This window comes from Chiloscyllium punctatum, chromosome 4 (genome assembly GCF_047496795.1).
Source record: "Chiloscyllium punctatum isolate Juve2018m chromosome 4, sChiPun1.3, whole genome shotgun sequence".
NCBI classification, from domain to species: domain Eukaryota; kingdom Metazoa; phylum Chordata; class Chondrichthyes; order Orectolobiformes; family Hemiscylliidae; genus Chiloscyllium; species Chiloscyllium punctatum.
In genome coordinates, this window is record NC_092742.1 from 95,427,449 (window position 1) to 95,448,909 (window position 21,461).

Here is a 21,461-nt window from a genome sequence, read left to right on the forward strand (position 1 = left end):
CTTTGCTTCCAAGGGCTGAAAGTGTGTGGTAGTGGAGTTTTTTTTCATTCACTTATGGATTGTGGGCATCATTGACTTGCCAGCATTTACTGCCGATCCCTAGTTGTCGTTGAGAAGGTGGTGGTGAGTTGCCTTCTTGAACCCCATCACAGACTTCACTAGTAAGTGTGTAGCAGACTGCATACTGAAAACGTTAATCCTAATGTTCCCCAACTGTAAACCATGGATAAACCAGCGCAGTACACTCCCTATTGAAGTCCAGGTCTGAGCTGTACAATTAGCAACCCTGGCCTATACAGTAAATCCCAGGTACGACCTTTGTAAGGCCATCAGAGACGCCAAGAGGCAATACCAAGAGGCTTGAGTCCCAGTCCAACCACACAAACACCCAATGTTTATGGCAAGGCTTGCACGACATAACAGGCTACAAAGTAAAATTGAAGGGTACTTAAGGACAACAGCAAAAGATGGCAAAGGGAATAAGAGAAGTGATGAGCACAGGAATCAAAGGTTAGAATCAAACAAGGTCACAGTAAAAAAAAAAAATAAGAGGAATAGGACAAGGAACATGAAAAAGACTAACCTTAAGGCTTTGTATCTGAATTTCATTCAGAATAAACTGGATGAATTAATCATGCAAATATATGTAAACAGGTATGTGAAAGTTCAGATTATGGGTAAGGGAAATGGCTGCAGAGTGACCAAGAATGAGAAGAAATCAGCTCAGACAATGTAGAATCTGTGTGGGTAGAATTGAGAAATGCCAAAGGGTAGAAAAACGTTTGTGGGAGTGGGTATATAAGCAACCAAAATGTAGTGGTGATTATGGGAATAATATTAAACAGGAAATCAGGAATGCATGCCGTAAAGGAACATCTGTAATTATGGGTGACTTTAATCTGCACATAGATCGGGCAAATCAAATTAGTCACAACACCATAGAGGCCAATACACTGAGGAACCAACTAGAGAATAGGTATCTTAGACTGGGTATTGTACAGTGAGAAAGGAATAATTAGTAATTTAGTTGTGAGGGACCTCTTTGTGATGAGCAACCATGATGTGATGGAATTTTCTTCATCAGGATGGAGAGTGAGGTAGTTGACTCTAAGAGTAGGATCCAGAAACTTAAGGGAAACTACGATAGTATGAGGCCTGCATTGGCTATGATTGACCAGGAAATGTTATTGGAAGGAATGACAGTGGATAAGTAATGGCAAATATTCAAAGAGCAAATTGGAGAACTACAAAAATTGTTTATTCTTGTCTGGCACAAGAGTGCAAGGAGATCAGTGGTCAAACTGTGGCATATGAGGGACATTCGAAATAAATAATAAGGTGCAAAGAGCAGAGGATTGGAAGCAGTTTCGAAGTCAGCAAAGGAGGACCAAGGGATGGAGAAAATAGAGTATGAGAGTAAGCTTGTAGGGAGCATAAGGCCAAACCGTAGTAGTTCGATGGGTATGTAAAAAGAACAAGATTGGTGAAAACTAATGTAGATCCTTACAGTCAGAAACAGGGAATTATAATAGGAAAGAAAAATGGTTAATGAACTCATTTATAATCATACCTCTGTTCTGTCTTCACCAATAAGAACAGAAATAACGTATTAGAAATGACTAAGAACATCGGGTTTAGTGAGAATTAGAAACCTCCCTCCTGATTTGCATTTATACTGAGATAGTTGTCTGCTCAGGTTCTGTTCCTCTCTCTCCTTAATAATCGTTTGCCTTCAAACCTGCTATCATCTCTCTCCATTTTTAAAACAAACCACTTATTATGCAAACTATCATACAATCTGCAAACCTGCTCTTCTCTCCAATCTCTGAATGTGTTCTCTTCTTCCTCATCCATTCCCATAATTCCTGGAATTCCATGTTTGAATTGCTCTAGTCATATTGTTGGTCCCAGCAAAATATCTAAATAGTTTTTACCAAAATCATGCATGACATTTGGTCTTCCTGCTTTTTAACCTGCCTGCAGTGTTCAACGCAATTGATCACCTCATTCGCTTTGATGCATCTTGACCATCATCCAACTGTGTGAGTAATGCATTCAGCCTGGTTCCATTCCCCTTTAATTGTAACCGGTGAATAAACATCAATGCTTGCCCTGCTTATTCTTGCGCTCATTCTCATTAGCCCCAGTGTTCTGCAAGCATTTATCCTTGCTGCCTCCAGTTTCCTGTCAGCATTTTGTCTCCCAGCGACATCATCTGAAAATACATCAGTTTCTACATATACACTGACAATAGTCATCTTTATATTGCTATCTCCTCTTACTCACTCTTCTGTTTCTAAATTGTCAAAACTGATTGTCTCACACTCAGTACTGAATGATCTTGTCTCTATTATGAATCCCATTTCCTTATAACTAACTAATCATCTCCATAACTGAGACTGTGCGCCAGACTATTTGCAACCACAGTGTTGTATTTTGATCATCAGTTGGGCTTTCAAATACATATCTGCGTATTGTGAAGACCAGGAATTTCCACCTCCATAACATTGCCCAGTTGACCCATCAAATGCAGCTCCACTGTTCTGTTGGTTTGCTACTGCCAAAGTTGGCTATTCTAACACTAACATCATACCCTCTGTAAAGTCTGCTGCCTGTGTGTAACTCAAAAATCTCCATCCATTCATCGCACCATACTCTTCATGTATAGCTCTCTCTTAATTATCCAAAAACCTCCCTTTTAAAGTTTTCATCTGTATTTTAAAATCCCTCCTTGGCTTGGCCAAGGAAATTTAATAGTTTATTAATTTCCTCCAGCCCTGACACACCTCAAGATATCTTTACTCCTCTAATTTTGGCCTGTTGTGAACATTCTCAATTCTACTGGCTCGTCCAGTAGTAACCATGCCTTCACTTGCATTGGGACTAAGCTCAGGAATTCCCTCCTTAAAGCCCTTGGTCTCTTTATCTTGCTTTCCACCTTAAGAATTCTTAAAATGTACCTCCTATCTGACTGAATGTCTCCTAACATGCCTTTGTGTCAGAGATTTGTTTAAAATGCCTATGTAAGTTTTGGTTGTTTGGTTATGCTAAAGGCCCCTTCTGAATACAAGTAATTGCTAAAAAGACTTGAAGACCTTAATGACTTGTCCTTGTTCCTGTCTACTATCTCTCTCTTCAAAACCTTTTTTCACTAATTCAACAAAGGTAGATTGTGCCTGTACGTACTCATGGATGTTCTCTTCTGTAGAACTTGTTTGGAAATTACACTTTATACATTTCAGAGAGTGTTAATGTCTTTTTAATGAAGTTTACTATTTAGTCTGACCATTGCTTTCAGCTCAGTCTTAACCCATGAATTCAGTGGGTTAAATTGATTTATACTTCCTCACTCAATGGATTGCATTTGACTGTGAATGTCTTTGTTGCACAGTTACGAAGGTCTTGATGTGCGCCTGAATTTTGACATTGCTGATCCAGAGAAGGAATTCCTTATAAAAAGAAAGAAATATAGTGCACGAGCACTGAAGAAGGTGCTGAACCTAAAGAAGACTCCTACGGACAGCCATGTATGAAGTAAAGCAAAGAATGCGGTGAACTGGTTACATGCTTTTCATTTGGGGGTAGAGGGGAGGGAAAGAAACCATTTTCTGTTGTTCAAGTTAACTATATTAGAGCAATAGACGCACTGCAGCTCTCAACAGTTTCAGTTTACTTTTTATAATAATGTAAAACATACTAACAATAATACTTGCTATAAATAAAGTAATTATAGTAGCCATGTCACTGTTTTAGTAATTGAGGTGAGGGTTAGTGCAGCTGCTTCAAATCCCTCCACATTGGCTCGGAAAATGTTAAACTAGGGGAAAATTGGACAGTTCGGATCTGTATCCGTTGGAATTTAGAAAAATGAGAGATTTTTTTTTCTGAAATATTTGAGATCCTGAGGGAGTTTGAATGGATGCTAAAAGGTTGTTTTCTAAAAGATACTAGAAATAGTCTGAAATAAGGAGTTCCCCTTTAAGGTAGAGATGAGGAGAAATAATTTCACTCAGAGAATTGTGAATTTATGGAATTCTCTACCCCATTGATAGGGTTGTGGATGCTACATCATTGAATGTGTTTTCAGGCTGTTGTGGATAGATCTTTGGGCTGAGGTAAACCTTATAGAGGTTTACAAAATTATGAGGGGCATGGATAGGATAAATAGGCAAAGTCTCTTCCCTGGGGTTGGGGAGTCCAGAACTGGAGGGCATAGGTTTAGGGTGACAGGGGAAAGATATAAAAGAGACCTAAAGGGCAACTTTTTCACACAGAGGGTGGTACAAGTATGGAATGAGCTGCCAGAGGAAGTGGTGGAGGCTGGTACAATTGCAACATTTAAGAAGCATTTGGATAGGTATATGAATAGGAAGGGTTTGGAGGGATATTGGCCGGGTGCTGGCAGGTGGGACTAGATTGGGTTGGGATATCTGGCCGGCATGGATGGGTTGGACCGAAGGGTCTGTTTCCATGCTGTACATTTCTATGACTGAGTGATTTGCTGTAACTGTAAGACTTTTGTAAAGTCCAGGCTGCTGAGTGAGTTGGAAGAGGAACATTAAGAAGAGGGGCATGAGTGACAGTGTGTGGTGGGAGTAGGAGAGCTAATTACAATGTAAGAGGGGAGAGGCGAATCACTGAATTTTCTAACTATAAGGATATGAAGAGCTTGGCTGAAACTTACATGAGTATATAAAACAATAACATTTTTACAAAATATTGTACTTTAAAATATATTTTTATGTTGATGACTAATATGAAAACTTTAGTAACGCTTTCAATGTTAGAATGCTGTCTTATTGCTGTTTACGTTATGCTAGCATCTGAGATATTGTTAACTTTTTAAAAAAGTAGATATTTTTCATGTTATATGGGCATCAGTCATAAGGCCAGCATTTGTTGCCTTCCATAATTGCCCTTGAGCAAGTGGTATTAAGTTAAAATAAGGTTACATGCGTAAAATTATTAGACTTTGCAAATCATTTTCCAATTTGAAGTGACTTAATGTTTGGATTCCATACAGACTATTCAGCAGGGCAGTCTGTTATCATAAAATCCTAGTGTGGAAACCGGCCATCAGGCCTGTTAAGTGCCTCAATGACATGATTTCTTGTCAGAAAGATTTTCAAATCCTAATGTCTGACCACTAATTTTCAAGCCTGATGGTTTATCAACTTTCAAGAATGTTGAATACTTTAATATTTCATTCCTCACTCTTATGTATCACATTAATTGTTTAATACACCTCTTAATTGCAATATCTGTTTTGACTCTTCCGTAAAAATAGACACAGTGAGGTTTCTTCTCAGATATTTAACAAAACAGGCATTGGTGAGAGATTTGGGAATCAGCACGAGGTGAGAGGTAGGGGCTTATCGATGTGACAGGCAAACAACCCTGTTTTCCAAACGTGTATTGAGCAGTGAGATGAGATTCTCATTAGAGTGTGGCAAGAGACCTTAGTGAAACTGTCATTGTATGTAATTTCCCATTCTCCAGCATGCCAGATGGAAATTATCACCCACTAGTTTCTAACATGAAAATCAGAGCAACCACCTTACAAATCCAGCTTTGCTGCTTGCTCCTGCAGACTTCCATGTTGGACAGCAGTCACTAATATCCCAATGACAGCAATTGCATGCATCATCTATCCATGAACCTTGGCATCAAAAATGTATCAGATTCACCACACCCTTATGGCATGTCTTCAATCCACTTGAAAGACCGTTCTGCACTTCCATGCTGCTTTTTGGAGCACCTTTCCTTGGAATGTGCTGCAAGAACATTTTGTGTGCAGGGATAGTAACAACAGTCTCAAGTATTCAACCAGAGCATAGCTCTGAGATCTTCACTTGCTCTCTTATCACCCCCTGGCTTTTGCACCTGCTTGGCTGCTTCTGGCCTTGCCTTTTTTGCACTTTGACCCCTTCAGCTAGAGCTCTGGGCAGTCTATCATGTTTGCCAGTGGTAGTCAGTCAAAAGGGCATCAGTGTGTTGTATAGGACCATGTGGCATATAACATGTTGATTAGACCACAGTTAGAATACTTTGTGCAGTCTTTGAATCCACATTAAAAGATTGCACTGAATAGGATGCAGAGGAGAGTTACCAGGATTTTGACTGGGCTGGGGAATTTTCATTACGAAGAGAATTGGATAGATTGGGGTTGTTTTCCTTTGAGAAGAGAAGAATGAGGGTGTGATATGATTGCAATTATGAGGGGCATAGGTAGGTTAGACAGAAAGAAACTTTTCCCCTTGGTGGGAAGCATCAGTGACCAGAGCATAGGTTTTAAGTAAGGGGCAGAAAGTTTAGTGGTGATGTGAGGAAACATGTAAACAGTGGTGGGAATCTGGAACTCACTGCCTATCAGAGTAGTAGAGGCAGAAACACTCAATATTCGAGAAGTATTTAGGAGTGTAGTTATGATGCCAAAGCATATAAGGCTATGGACAGTTGTTGGAAAATGGGATTAGAATCATCAGTTGCTTGATTTGACTGGCACAGACTTGATGTGCCTAAGGTCCTTTGCCTGTGCTGTGGGCCTGAGTCTATGATCTCTTTTAGGCCACCTCTTCATCTTCTTCTGTTTTCCAAAGAAGTGTTTCAGTTTACTCAATCTTTTCTAAATGTTGTCTCCTAATTTCTGATAACATCCTTGTGAATATTCTGTTTTCCCCAGTTTAAAAAAAATCCTTTTTGAAATACAGAGAGTGGAACTTCTGCCCAGTACTCTAGAGGGTAGAAATTGGGATGCATTAGGTCCAGTTCTAAGTCATGAAATAAGCACAGTTTAGCGGTGGGAGTCGTACTGTATGTAGCTACTGATGCCATCACCAAATCTGGGACTTTGTCAACATAATGTCAGTGTTCACAATTTTGTTTTTTGTTAGGTCTCAAAAATGAGAGTGCTCCCTGACTGTCACAGAGATTGCGAAACATTTCCACTTCTCACCCCCCCCCCCCCCCCCACCACCCCCAGCCATAAACAATCCAAATCTATCTCCTGACACTTAGTTAAGAATAGCTGGGAAAAGAGTGAGGCGGCCCAAAAGTCCTCATCTTTCACTAAGGCCTTGTGGAGATTTATTTCTGTCAATCCCCAGGTCTCCTGTCTCAATTTCACAATGAGGAGAATTATTTTCTGTTAGAGGATGGTGAGACTGTTATACTCTCGAAACCTTAGTAGAGAAAGACCATTGAATGTTAAGAGGACTCATATACGGGTGTAGGTTTGCTCGCTGAGCTGTAGGTTTGATATCCAGACGTTTCATTACCTGGCTAGGTAACATCATCAGTGGCGACCTCCAAATGAAGCGAAGTTGTTGTCTCCTGCTTTCTATTTATGTTTGTCCTGGATGGGGTTCCTGGGGTTTGTGGTGATGTCATTTCCTGTTTGTTTTCTGAGGGGTTGATAGATGGCATCTAGATCTATATGTTTGTTTATGCCGTTGTGGTTGGAGTGCCAGGCCTCTAGGAATTCTCTGGCATGTCTTTGTTTTAGCCTATCCCAGGATAGATGTGTTGTCCCAGTCGAATTGGTGGGTTTTTTTCATCCGTGTATAGGGCTACGAGGGAGAGAGGGTCGTGTCTTTTTGTGGCCAGCTGGTGTTCGTGTATCCTGGTAGCTAACTTTCTTCCTGTTTGTCCTATGTAGTGTTTGTGGCAGTCCTTGCATGGAATTTTGTAGGTGATGTTGGTTTTGTCCATGGGTCTTTAAAAGACCCAGCACAACCCATGGAGACAACAGCTTTGCTTCACTTGGAGGTCGCCACTGATGATGTTACCTAGCCAGGTAATGAAACGTCTGGATATCAAACCTACAGCTCAGCGAGCAAACCTACACCTTAAACCTCAACTTGAGCTACAAACTTTGCAGAACTCCTATACATCAGACATTTGATTAGTGCTATGATGCAGGGATAACAAACCAAACCAATCGGCCTGACTATCACTGGATTGGCAACACAGTGAAATCAAAATATTTAGTAACCCTCAATTACTCGTTTAATATTTAATAACATTTAATAACCCTCAATGTCCCTAACTAGACTTTACACAATAATATATCTTGGAAATCAACTTTTAACTTCAACAAAAATTTAACAATTTATTATTAAGAAATAACTTTAGCAGAACACAGATAAAACGACAAGGCAATATAATTAATATCCACAATCTAAGCAGCAATCAATCATAAAACTGCCCCCACCCTCTGACCCCCAGCCAGCTTTCACACCAGTAGACGGACACCGTTGAGGGATAAATTTAAAAATAAAATTTAAAAAACATATTTGCCATTTCAATGATGAATACTAGGCCTCGTGAAATTCTTCAATGATGGGTTGTATTACAGGTACTTAGGACTGTATATCTTGCTTGAATTCTGAATTCACCAGTCAGTGCAAATAGCTTAAGCAGACCTCTGGAAACTTTTACTACTTTCTTACAGACTGGGGTTCTTTTCTCAGAACTTTCACCAAGTCAGTAACTGGAGAGTAACCAGATGGAGCAAAAACTAAAAACAACCTCAATCCAGAAGCTTCCAAAACAAAGTTATCTCCTGGCCAAAAAAAGCAGTCACAGCTAGTTCACCCTTCAGTTTCATTTTTGTTTCAACGTTCTCTGTGGCTGGCCAGGACCAGTCCTTCCTTGACAGACAAATTCAACTTCAGACCATCTGCCAGTCCCTAAGCATAGCAACATCTCAGAACCTGATGTCTGCAGTGCAGTACTTAACCTGCATTATCTTGCCAGGCCAATTCCCAACAGCAAACATCAATCTTTTCTTCTCTCCTGGTTTTATTAAAGAAAAAACAGCTGTTGTTCAAAGTTCAATTCTCCTCTTCAGATCTTCGTTCCAACATAAAAATGAGAAAATTAGTGATGGTTTTGACATTAGCAAGGGAGTTGAATGTTGTCAGGGTAGGCAGCATAGTGCACTTGAAGCTACAAACACATCAGCCATAACCTTATAAAATGACAGAGCTGGCCCAAGGCATTAAGTAGTCTCTTTATGCTTCTGACTTTAATGTTCATATGGAAGCATAAGGGCTACCCTACAAAAGACACTGTATAAATGCAGATTCTACTAAAGGCACTGGTCTGCTTTGCTCCAACGTTATGTTAGTTTGTGTGTTCATTGGTCATTGTACCATCATTCAGCATTTTACACTGACTTCTTTTAATTACCTTTCTTAACTTTAACTGGCTCCTTGGACTTGTGTTCATGCTCTGGATGAAGTTATTATATTTGCCTTTGAGCAGTCATAGAATATTATAAAATGTCATATAAATCTATTTGGTTGGTTGTTTCTGCTAGTTTTTTTTTGGAGGACATATCCAATTAGTTTCACTCCCCTGTCTTTTCCACATAGTTCAGTCTTTCTAAAAGAAAGCTTCTCTTCTAAAGTTACTCTTGAATGGAGACGGCCTACTGTCTTTTCAGCCATTGCATTCTGGATCATCATGATTGGGGGAGCAAAACAAAAAATTCCTCCTAACTCTCCTGAATCTTGCTCATACAATACATTTTCATTACGTTCTATCCAACCTTGGTATCCATCCTAAAGGATGGACCCAGAAATGGACACACACAGTGTCCAGATAGAGGCTAACTACTGAATTATTAACTACTGTTGTATCATATCATCTTTGCTTATTTAGGCGTTTACTTATGGAAACAATCAAATGCTTGTATTTGCTCCAGCTTGTTTCATACGAATCAGGAAAATACAGTTGCTTCTAAAATATAATTGCTCCTTTTTTTAATGTACAAGGTTTGACTTTTATAATACTGTATGGATTAAAAAGTATTGTGTGTCATGATCTCGAGTAAAATTACAGAGCATCATTCAACTTTTTCTTTTCAAATTTAAGGTAAATGCTTCCGTGGACTAGTTCTCACTTGATTGGGACTTAACGAGAAAACTGTCTCTAAGAGTGGGTATGCTCAAAAGAGGCCAAATGGTCTCCTTTAGTGCATGGAATTATATAACTTCATTATAACAATCATTGATGGAGAAATGGTATCCCTGTATGGCACTCTGACTCATCCTGTTTATAATTTACAGGTACCTGTTATAGCAATCCTTGCCTCAGGGGGTGGAATTCGAGCAATGACATCCCTTTGTGGTGCTCTGCATGGGCTGCAGCAGATACACGTCCTGGACTGTATAACCTACATGATTGGAGTGTCAGGATCAACTTGGTGAGTTGAGTTGAATCAATAATGTATTTCTGTTAAATATCTTGCTTGATCTAGTGTACTTATCAAGGGTGATAGTTCAGGAAATGAAACTATTTCCCATTTTTGTATACATAAGCCCCAATATTGGTTAGTAGGTTACATGGAAGGGAATAGTCAGCCAGAGAACCCAGTACAGCAGGAACATGAAGACTCTGTTGACCTTCATGACAGGACTACATATAATAATATTTCCTGCCTGACAGCCAACCTAGACCATGAGCAGGTTCCTTTTCATTCTCAAGAAAACCTGAAAAATAAACTTTACATTTATCTTCTGGGTCTACCTACAAAGTACAACACTTAACAGCTTTTGCATCTCAGAAAGGTTGACACTGCCCCTCTTTATTCTGCTCAGGTTTCTGGTTGACATTGTAGGTTAGTGTCAAGAGAATTTAGCCCAATTAATTAGAGATCACAAACACAGATGGGACTGAGAACTGACAAGGATTTATTTAACAAACAGCGATATCACGGAAGAGACTTGACCCCACTGAAAGAGTCACGGACAGGCTGTTCAGAGGGAGCCACAGCTTCTTCCCCAGAGAATACAGTGGAATTTTATACCCTTACGACAGTGAAGTGTGAGTTATGAGACAATAGTGTGAGTTGTACAACAAAGAGAAATAAAGTTCATTCATTGAAAAGATTCAAGTGTTCAGTATCTGACAATGAGTTTCTTAATTGACTCAGGAGATTCCAATCCTTGGCTGGAGTAGGCATTAGTGGTTTCTTCCTGGTATCAATGTGTTCGTATTGTTAAGGGGGCAAGCGAAGTACCTTTTTAGTTGAAGGCTTGACTCCTAGCGAGAGCAACTGTGCCCGAAGGACAGCAGACATGCTGGGTTGTTGTGGAGTGCGAGGCTCATTATCAATCTTAAGAAGTATATTCTCTTGGTCTGGGGCTGGATGAGTCATGTCCTGAGGTATATGTGATGTCTGGGGCGGTTGTTTTGGACAATTTGAGGCATTGTGGGTAGGCTTAGTAGATACATGCAGACATTTTGTGCTGTCTGTTTTGCGGCCATGTCATAGGGAGGCCAGGACCCATATTTTCTCCCACAGTTAGACACAGCATGGATTAAACACCAAGTAGAATTGCCTCTATACTGTTTCAATTTCCCATGGGAGGTACAGCACAAATTAGATACAGAATGAAGCTCTTCTGCAGTATGACATCAAATACTAAGGGAAGGTACAGCAAGAATTACTCTGGAAACAATGTTATGTTCTCCACCTCTATAAAAACTGATGATTTTAAAAAAGTTATTTGAATTTCCAGGTAATAACTGAAAGTGTGATGCTGCAAGATTCTATTGTAACAAAAGATGTCATACTTTAATGACTTAATGCTATCTTTCAAATAACGTTTTATTCCCCTTGAACATAACTGAATAAAACAGAATCGGTCCAAGGTTGTACTCAACTCCTAAGTCTTCTGTTATTTTCCTTTCTTGGCCTAAGAATATTCAATGTCAGAACTTCCTTCTACTGTGAAGAGTTTTCCCCAGAAGATCATGTTTTATTATAGACAATAGACAATAGACAATAGATGCAGGAGTAGGCCATTCAGCCCTTCGAGCCTGCACCGCCATTCAATATGATCATGGCTGATCATTCCCAATCAGTATCCTGTTCCAGCCTTATCTCCATAACCCTTGACTCCACTATCTTTGAGAGCTCTATCCAATTCTTTCTTAAATGAATCCAGAGACTGGGCCTCCACTGCCCTCTGGGGCAGAGCATTCCACACAGCCACCACTCTCTGGGTGAAGTAGTTTCTCCTCATCTCTGTCCTAAATGGTCTACCCCGTATTTTTAAGTTGTGTCCTCTGGTTCGGCACTCCCCCATCAGCGGAAATATGTTTCCTCCTGCCAGAGTGTCTTGTATTGTAGGCTGGGGAATCCTCTAGTTTAACTTTATGTCATTAAGAAAGCGCTCCAATTCTCATTCGCTTTTTTGATTAGATTAGATTCCCTACAGTATGGAAACAGGCCCTTCGGCCCAACTAGTCCACACCGACCCTCCGAAGAGTAATGCACCCAGACCCATTTTCCCCTACCCTATATTTACCCCTGACTAATGTGTGAATTTTGTCATGCGTGAATCGCAACAAGTTAGTGTGCAGGTACAGCACGTAATCAAAAGGCTAAATGTAAAAGCCAAGTGCTTTGGATGCCAGAGATCTGGAATACAAACGAAATACTGGAGACCCCAGCAGATCTGGCAGCATCTATGTCGAGACAAACTATCCACAGATATTGCTAGACTAGCTGAATTTCTCTAGCATTTTGTATGTAATCAAGAAGATTAATGGGAGCTTCAGTTAGTCAGGACATTGTGTGACCACATCTCAAATACTGTGCACACTTTGGTTTCCTTATTTAAAGAAGGATGTAAATGTGTAGAGGCAGTTCAGAGGAGGGTTACCTAGAATGAGTGGATGGGGAGGGAAGTGTATCCCTAGTGGTGGGATCTGTTTGTAGGTGGTGGAAATGGAGGAGAATGATGCGATGTATCAGGAGGTAGGTGGAGTGGAAGGTGAGCACCAGGGGGGTTCTGTCCTTGTTGCGATTGGAGGGTTCAAGGGCAGAGGTGCAGGAAGTGGTGGAGATGCGCTGGAGGACATTATCGATCACGTGGGAGGGGAAATTGCGGGCTTTGAAGGAGGACATCTGGGATTGGTCGTCCTGGGAGCAGATGCGGCAGAGGAATTGGGAATAAAGGATGACATTTTTACAGGAGGCAGGGTGGGAGGAGGTGCAGTCTAAATAGCTGTGGGAATCAGTGGGTTTGTCGTAGATGTCCGTGGTTAGTTGGTCACCAGAGATGGAAAAGTCTAGGAAGGGGAGGGAGGTTCTGCGATGGTCCAGGTGAATTTAAGGTCAGGGTGGAAGGTGTTGGTGAATTTGAACTGTTCAACCTCCTTGTGGGAGCACGAAGTAGTGCCGATACAGTCGTCATCGTAGCAGAGGAAAAGGTGGAGAATGGTGCCAATGTAGCTGTGGAAGATGGACTGCTTTACATACCCGATGAAGAGGCAGGGATAACTGCGGTCTCCTCTACAATGGGCATTCAGGGCACCCAACTTGTGGATCATTTCAGAGAACATCTGAGACACCCACACCAACCAACTCCACCACCACGTAGCCAAACACTTTAACTCCCCCTCCCACTCCACCAAGGACATGCAGGTCCTGGGCCGCCTCTATCACCAATCCCTAACCACCTGACGCTTGGAAAAAGAACACCTCGCTCCTACCATTCTGGATAGGAGTGAGAGTAAAGAGTTGTTATTATGAGGGTCTTTAACTTTCCAAATTTTGACTGGAAATACTATAGTTGGGTATACTATACTATACTTTGGAGAAAACTGACCCATCTAATGTGTGCAGGATTGTTTCCTGACACAGTATGTAGACAAGCCAACAAGGGGTGATACAAGTTGGCACGGTGGTGGCTCAATGGTTAGCACTGCTGCCTCACAGCACCAGGGTCCCAGGTTCAATTCCAGCCTTGGGTGACTGTCTGTCTGTGTGGAGTTTACATATTTTCTCTGTATCTGCATGGGTTTCCTCTGGGTGCTCCGGTTTCCTCCCACATTTCAAAGATGTGCAGATCAGGTGAATTGGCCACGCTAAATTGTCCATAATGTTAGGTGCATCAATCAAAGGGTGGTGGGCTACTCTTCGGAGGGCTGGTGTGGACTTGTTTTGCCAAAGGGCCTGTTTCCACACTGTAGGGAATCTAATCTAATCTAATACTACATTGGATTTGGTACTGGGTAATGAACCAGGCCAGATGTTAGATTTTTGGTTAGGTGAGCACTTTGATACTGACCACAATTAGGTTTGTTTACTTTAGTGATGGAAAGCAATGGGTGCAAGATTTAGGATGCATAGGATGGGGAAGGAAACTGCAGGGGATGGGCACAATTGAAATGTGAAGCTTATTCAAGGAACAGCTACTGTGTGTCCTTGATAAGTATGTGCTGGTCAGGCAGGCAGAAAGTTGTCGAGCAAGAGAGCTGTGGTTTATGAAGAAGTTGAATCTTTTGTCAAGAAGAAAAAGATGGTAGTTGGGGGCAGGACCCGGAGAAGTTATTGGCAGATAGGATCAAGGAAAGTCCTAAAATTTTCTGTAGATGTAAGATTAGGGCCAATCAAGGAAGTTGTGCGTGGAGTCCGAGGAGATGGGGAAGCGCTAAATAAATATTTGTCTTTCTCCATTGTGAATACTGACATATTGTCGAGGAGAATAGACTAGACGGGATTGAGGTTCATGAGGTGTTAGCAATTCTGGAAAGTGTGAAAATAGGGAAGTCCCCTGGGCCGGCTGGGATTTATCCTAGGATTCTCTGGGAAGCCAGGGAGGAGATTGCAGAAGCTTTGACTTTGATCTTTGTCGACATTCTCTACAGGAATAGTGTCAGAAGACTGGAGGATAGCAAATGCTGTCCCCTTGTTCAACAAGGAGTAGAGACAACCCTGGTAATTATAGACCAGTGAGCCTTAATTTGGTTGTGGGTAAAGTGTTGGAAAATGTTATGAGACAGGATTTATAATCCTCTAGAGAGGAATAATTTGATTAGGGATAGTCAACACAGTTTTGTGAGGGGTTGTGCAGCCATTCATGAACATCCCCACTTCTGACCTTGCGATGGAAGGAAAATCATTTAAAAAGCAGCTGAAAACAGTGTGGAAAATAGAATTCAAGAGTGATATGGAGCAGTGATCACAAATGAAACCAGCAGCATATTGGGTCTCAACATACTCCCAATGCTAGGATTCAGGTAAACCAGCAATCTCAATAAGTTTTGATAATTAGCACGATTAGTCACCCACAATAACCCTTGAATGATTATCACCTTTGTCATGCCTTCTAATACATCAACCTGGCAATCAACCTCTCGTCAGAAAAGCTTGTAAAACTAATGTAACTTCTCCCAGGTGTATGTCTACGCTGTATCAGGATGCCAATTGGTCTCTCAAGGATTTGAATGTTCACATTGAAAAGCTTAAGGAACAAGTGACTAAAAGCAAGACCAGTGCCCTGTCCAAGGATCGCTTGGGGTATTACATCAATGCTTTGGTAGAGAAAAGTCGTTCAGGGCACAGTGTATCAATTACAGACCTGTGGGGACTCATCATTGAATCATTTCTCTCTGGACAGGTACGGCCTTTGATAACATTCTCTGTCTCTGTAGTACTGCTCCACACCACCACCTTCCCCCCCCCTCCCCCCAACAACTCTCTCCCACCCCAAAAAAAAACATTCACATAAAGCATGGTAAATGTGCCTACAATACATGGACTGCAGCAGTACCTTCACAAGGGCAATGAGTGACTAATGTTACCCTTCCCCGTAATGCCTCTGTCGAGGAAATTAAATCGACTTCACTCAACTATTAGCAAGAGCGAAGAAAGGAGCTTTATTGTTACCTCTGCAGAAGTGACTCCAGTACACAAATGCTAGATGCCTTCATGTAAAGGAGTGCCTTAACATGGTACAGACACTTGCTTTATTCTGTTTCTTATCACACTCTCAAGGGCGAATCCCCTAGCCTTAGACATAACAGTTCTTTAGCTTTCGCTGAGTTCGACTATCGCAAGGTCGAGTTGAATGTTGACAGAATTCAAACAGTTTATACTGACCACAGACCTTCATCAAAGTATTGTTTAACTTATACAGCATTAAGTTAAAGAAAAGCATTCTCTTTCAAATTTCACAGTAAATGGATAATTTTCCATTACAGCCTCCACCCAAATTAAAAACTCCATTAAGCTACCAGTTCTTCCATGTGATCATTCTGTTGTGGTGTGGCGTTGATCCACTCAACAATAGATCTTCTAATTTCTGTACACCTTCCGATCCTGCTGGGGTTTGACTTCAATGAGCAATGTAACTAAGGAGAGAACAAATGAGGTGAATCCTGTTGCCTTCCTATGTACCCTTGATATGTAAGCAGCCATTGGCCAGGGCTTGTCACCCTGAAGTCATTCTGTACAATGTGAAAATGCATTGCCTCAGTTTAGATTGTGCTTGAAATTAAGCTGTCAAAATGTCAAAACCAACACTTCCGTTGCCAGTTTGCACTCAATGATGCAGTCACAGAGAAGAGGCACATCTATATAACATTTTCAGTGGGTTTTTCACAGAGGTATCCAGCAGACCATTTGGGAACCCTGGCTAATAATCAGATGTCTTTCTTTTTGTGACAACTAAAGAGTCATAGAGATGTACAGCATGGAAGCAGACTGTTCGGTCCAACCTGTCCATGCCCACCAGATATCCCAACCCAATCTAGTCCCACATGCCAGCACTTAGCCCATATCCCTCCAAACCCTTCCTACTCATATACCCATCCAAATGCTTCTTAAATGTTGCAATTGTACCAGCCTCCACCACATCCTCTGGCAGCTCATTCCATACACGTACCACCCTCTGCGTGAACTTGCCCCTTGGGTTTCTTTTATATCTTTCCCCTCTTACCCTTTAGTTCTGGACTCCCCGACCCCAGGGAAAAGACTTTGTCTATTTATCCTATCCATGCCCCTCATAATTTTGTAAACCTCTCAACCTCTGACGCTCCAGGGCAAACAGCCCCAGCCTGTTCAGCCTCTCCCTATAGCTCAAATCCTCCAACCCTGGCAACATCCTTGTAAATCTTTTTAGATTACTTACAGTGTGGAAACAGGACCTTCGGCCCAACAAGTCCACACCGATCCACCGAAGCGTAACCCGCCCAGACCTATTCCCCTACATTTACCCCTTCACCTAACACTGCGGGCAATTGAGCATGGCCACTTCACCTAACCTGCACATTTTTGGATTGTGGGAGGAAACCGGAGGAAACCCACACAGTCGCAGGGCGAATGTGCAAACTCCACACACAGATTGCCTGAGGCGGGAATTGAACCCAGGTCTCTGGCACTATGAGGCAGCAGTGCTAGCCACCGTGCCGCACACTTTTCTGAACCCTTTCAAGTTTCACAACATCTTTCCGATAGGAAGGAGACCAGAATTGCACGCAATATTCCAACGGTGGCATAACCATGTCCTGGACAGACGCAAGATGACCTCCCAACTCCTGTACTCAATACTCTGACCAATTAAGGAAAGCATACCAAGTGCCTCCACTATCCTATCTACCTGCGACTCCACTTTCAAGGAGCTATGAACCTGCACTCCAAGGTCCCCTTGTTCAGCAACACTCCCTAGGACCTTACCATTAAGTGTATAAGTCCTGCGAAAATTTGCTTTCCCAAAATGCAGCACCTCACATTTATCTGAATTAAACTCCATCTGCCATTTCTCAGCCCATTAGCCCATGTGGTCCAGATCCTGTTGTAATCTGAGGTAACCCTCTTCGCTATCCACTACACCTCCAATTTTGGTGTCCTCTGCAAACTTACTAACTGTACCTCTTATATTCGCATCCAAATCATTTATGTAAATGGCAAAAAGTAGAGGACCCAGCACCGATCCTTGTGGCACTCCATTGGTCACAGACCTCCAGTCTGAAAAACAACCCTCCACCACCACCCTCTGTCTTCTACCTTTGAGCCAGTTCTGTATCCAAGCCTGTTCTCCCTGTATTCCATGAGATCTAATCTTGCTAACCAGTCTCCCATGGGGAACCTTGTTGAATGCCTTACTGAAGTCCATATAGATCTCACCTACCGCTCTGCCCTCATCAATCCTCTTTGTTACTTCTTCAAAAAACTCAATTAAGTTTGTGAGACATGATTTCCCACTCACAAAACCATGTTGACTATCCCTAATCAGTCCTTGCCTTTCCAAATACATGTACATCCTGGCAGCATCTGTAAGGAGAGAAAAGAGCTGACGTTTCATGTCTAACTGATCCTTTGACTCGAAACGTCAGCTCTTTTCTCTCCTTACAGATGCTGCCAGACCTGCTGAGATTTTCCAGCATTTTCTCGTTTGGTTTCAGATTCCAGCATCCGCAGTAATTTGCTTTTATACATGTACATCCTGACCCTCAGGATTCCCTCCAACAACTTGCCCATCACCAAGGTCAGGCTCACCAGTCTATAGTTCCCTGGCTTGTCTTTACTGCCCTTTTTTTTTGTAAATATATATATATTAGCAATTTTTTTTAACTTTACAAACATAGTTGTGATTTTTTAAAAATAATTTTATCAGTATAATAAAAAGAAAAAAAACACAAATTACAATACAACTACTATCTACAACTATTAACCTACTCTATAATACAAAGCAAACCCTAACACTGTTCAAAGCAACACCAAAAAAACCACAAAATACAGAACAGCTATGTTTGACGCAAGGCTCCCAAACAAAGCAATGGGAGCATTGTATACATACCCGTATTAACTCGGGAGACCCCCTTCAGGGCCCAGGGCTTGACAAATCTAATCATCCTGGTTAAACAAACGGCCTAGTTAAGATAACTGATAAATCTATATCCAAATAACTCAAGTAGGGCTGCCATGTGTTATAAAAATTGTCTGTTGTGTGGTGCACCATGTTAGTGAGAAAGTCCAAGGGAATGTGGTCCATAATTAATGTCTGCCATCCCAGCAAGCTCAGCGGGTTCTCAGACACCCAATTCATCAGAATATTCTTCCGTGCACAGTATGCAAGAATATTAAATAGTTTCTTCCCATGCCCGTGTAAAGATGGTAAATTCGGTAGACCCAAGAGGAGAGAGATCAGGTCTACTTTGACTTCAGTCCTCAATACCCTCCCTATCTCTCCCGCCACTGCGCTCCAATAAACACGGAGCCTGTGGCACGTCCAGAAGCAATGGGTAAGAGTACCTACACTTATTTTACATTTGGTGCACACTGAAGATGCCCCTTTTTTAAACTTTGCCAGACGGTCTGGGGCCAGACGAGCCCTGTGCAGAACTTTTAACTGCGTCGCGCATATCCTGTTACAGATTGAGATCTTTCGAGCATTCTCCCACATGTTCTCCCATGTTTCAGAAGAGATCTCCACACCCAGCTCTTGCTCCCAGACCTCACATAACCGGTTAATAGCTTGCCAGGCCCTGCCACCCAGCAGGCGATAGAGGGCACTAACGGAAAGGGTGCTTGTTGAACGTAGCAACAACCCCTCTGTATCGGGCTTATAGGGCTTAGTGAGAAGCATAGTCGTCTTCTGAATGCAATCCCCAACCTGAAAAAAACGAAAAAGGTCTCTGCTGGGCAACCCGTATTTGTGGCTCAGTTGCTCAAAAGACATCATAACCTCTCCCTCAAACAAGTCTCCCAAACTAGAAACTCCTCTCGCTGCCCATAGTTTGAACCCTGAGTCCATCATCCCTGGTTGGAACCCTGGTATGCCAACTATTGGTGTAAGTGGTGAAGTCTTGGATAAACAACCCTCACTCTGACGCATCGCCCCTCCATGCCTTGACTATACTAATGACAATGGGGTTCCGGCAATGGTCCATAACTGTCCTCATCTTATCCGTGAACAATAGGTTAATAAGAGGGCACTTTGCCTGGGATGCCTCAATATCCAGCCATATTGAGTTTGGATTGTTACCTACCCAATTGCAGACAGAGGACATCAGGAAACTCAATTGATACGTCCTGATGTCTAGGAAATCAACTCCTCCTCCGCCTTGAGGCAACTGCAATTTAGTAAGATTGATGAGGGTGCCCACAATGCCAGACAAAGGAACCAAACCACCCCATAAGCTTCCGCAGCGTTGACCTGGGAAACATTATAGGGAGCATACGCATGGGATAAAGCAAACGAGGAAGAACATTCATCTTAATGAGAGATATTCAGCCCAGCCATGAAATTGGAAGAGCCTCCCATCTCTGGAGATCTTGCCTAATATTGTCAAGCAAGTGAGCAAAGTTAGTCCAAAATAACAGATCAAACTTGGGGGTAATAAAAATGCCTAGGTACCGGAACCCTGCCTGTGACCACTTAAAAGGGAACTTAGAGCCACCTTCAACTTCTGGCACATCCTTAAGGTTCTCCAAAGGCATAGCCTCCGATTTTGCAAAGTTAATCTTATATCCTGAAACAGCCCCAAATGAATTGATACAGTGTAACAAATGGGGTATGGAGGTGATCAGGTTCGATTAAAAACAGAAGGACATCATCTGCGTACAGTGTAATCTTGTGTGCCCTCGATCCCACGTTCGGAGCAGTTATGTGGACGTTCTGATGAATGGCCTCTGCCAGCGGCTCATTCACCAATGTGAACAACAATGGTGAGAGGGGGCAGCCTTGCCGACTACCCCTACCAATCTTCCCAGACTTCACCCCATTGGTGATGACCGCGGCCAGAGGGTGGCAATATCCTTGGTGTTCCCCATCATCAAGATGGGTTTCCTCCACCCAGCCCGAACTGTTTTAAGACATAAAAAAGATACAGCCATTCCACCCAGTCAAATGGGTCAAATCACCAACCTCTGAATTGATCGTTGCTGACAAACTTGGACCACATTCAGCAACCTTCTAATATTATTAGAGGACCTATGGCCCCTTATAAAGCCTGTCTGGTCCTCTTTAATAATATGGGGCAACACCCATTCCAATCTCAGCGCCAGGATCTTGGACAGAATCTTGAAGTCTGGATTTAATTTAATAGAGAGATGGGCCTGTATGAAGCACAATCCTCAGGAACCTTCCCCTTCTTAAGAATTAAGGAAATATTAGCTTCTCTCAAAGATGGTGGTAGGCGTTCACGCATATAGGAGTGATTGTACATCTCCAACACCGGCCCTGACAGAATCCCTATAAACTCCTTATAAAACTCACCCGGAAAACAAACATGGCCAGGCGCTTTCCCACTCTGAAGTTGCCTAGCTGCCTCCTGCATTTCCTGAACTGTCAAGGGGGCATTAAGGAGAGAGGCCTGTTCTAAGGTTACGCCTAGGAGGTCCAGGTTCTTAAAAAAGATCTCCATTTTAGCACTCCTGTCTTCGCAACCTTCAGACCGATACAATTCAGCATAAAAGCTCCAAAAAGCATCATTAATCTTTTTAGCATCGCATGTAAGGACTCCGGCGCTGTCTCTGATTGCAGTAATGGATTGGGGAGCACGCCTTTTCCTAGTCGTGTATGCTAAATACTTCCCTGGCCTATCCCTATATTCGAACAGCTTCTGTCCAGCAAATGCAAGTTCTTTCTTTGCATTTTGTGTCAGTATTGAATTCAAGGCAGCCCGAAGGGCCGTGATCCGCTGTAGCTTAGTCACCG

General features: G+C 42.1%; 1 protein-coding gene across 1 annotated transcript in view; it reads left to right on the forward strand.

Annotated features, from left to right (window-relative positions):
• LOC140475995 (cytosolic phospholipase A2 zeta-like) overlaps positions 1 to 21,461 on the forward strand; it is a 111,898-nt gene that overhangs the window by 49,635 nt on the left and 40,802 nt on the right. Inside the window, exons 10-13 of the mRNA XM_072567897.1 lie at positions 614 to 654; positions 3,392 to 3,527; positions 10,074 to 10,210; positions 15,197 to 15,419. Of these exons, the coding sequence (XP_072423998.1) occupies positions 614 to 654; positions 3,392 to 3,527; positions 10,074 to 10,210; positions 15,197 to 15,419 (537 nt within the window). The remainder of the gene's footprint in view (positions 1 to 613; positions 655 to 3,391; positions 3,528 to 10,073; positions 10,211 to 15,196; positions 15,420 to 21,461) is intronic.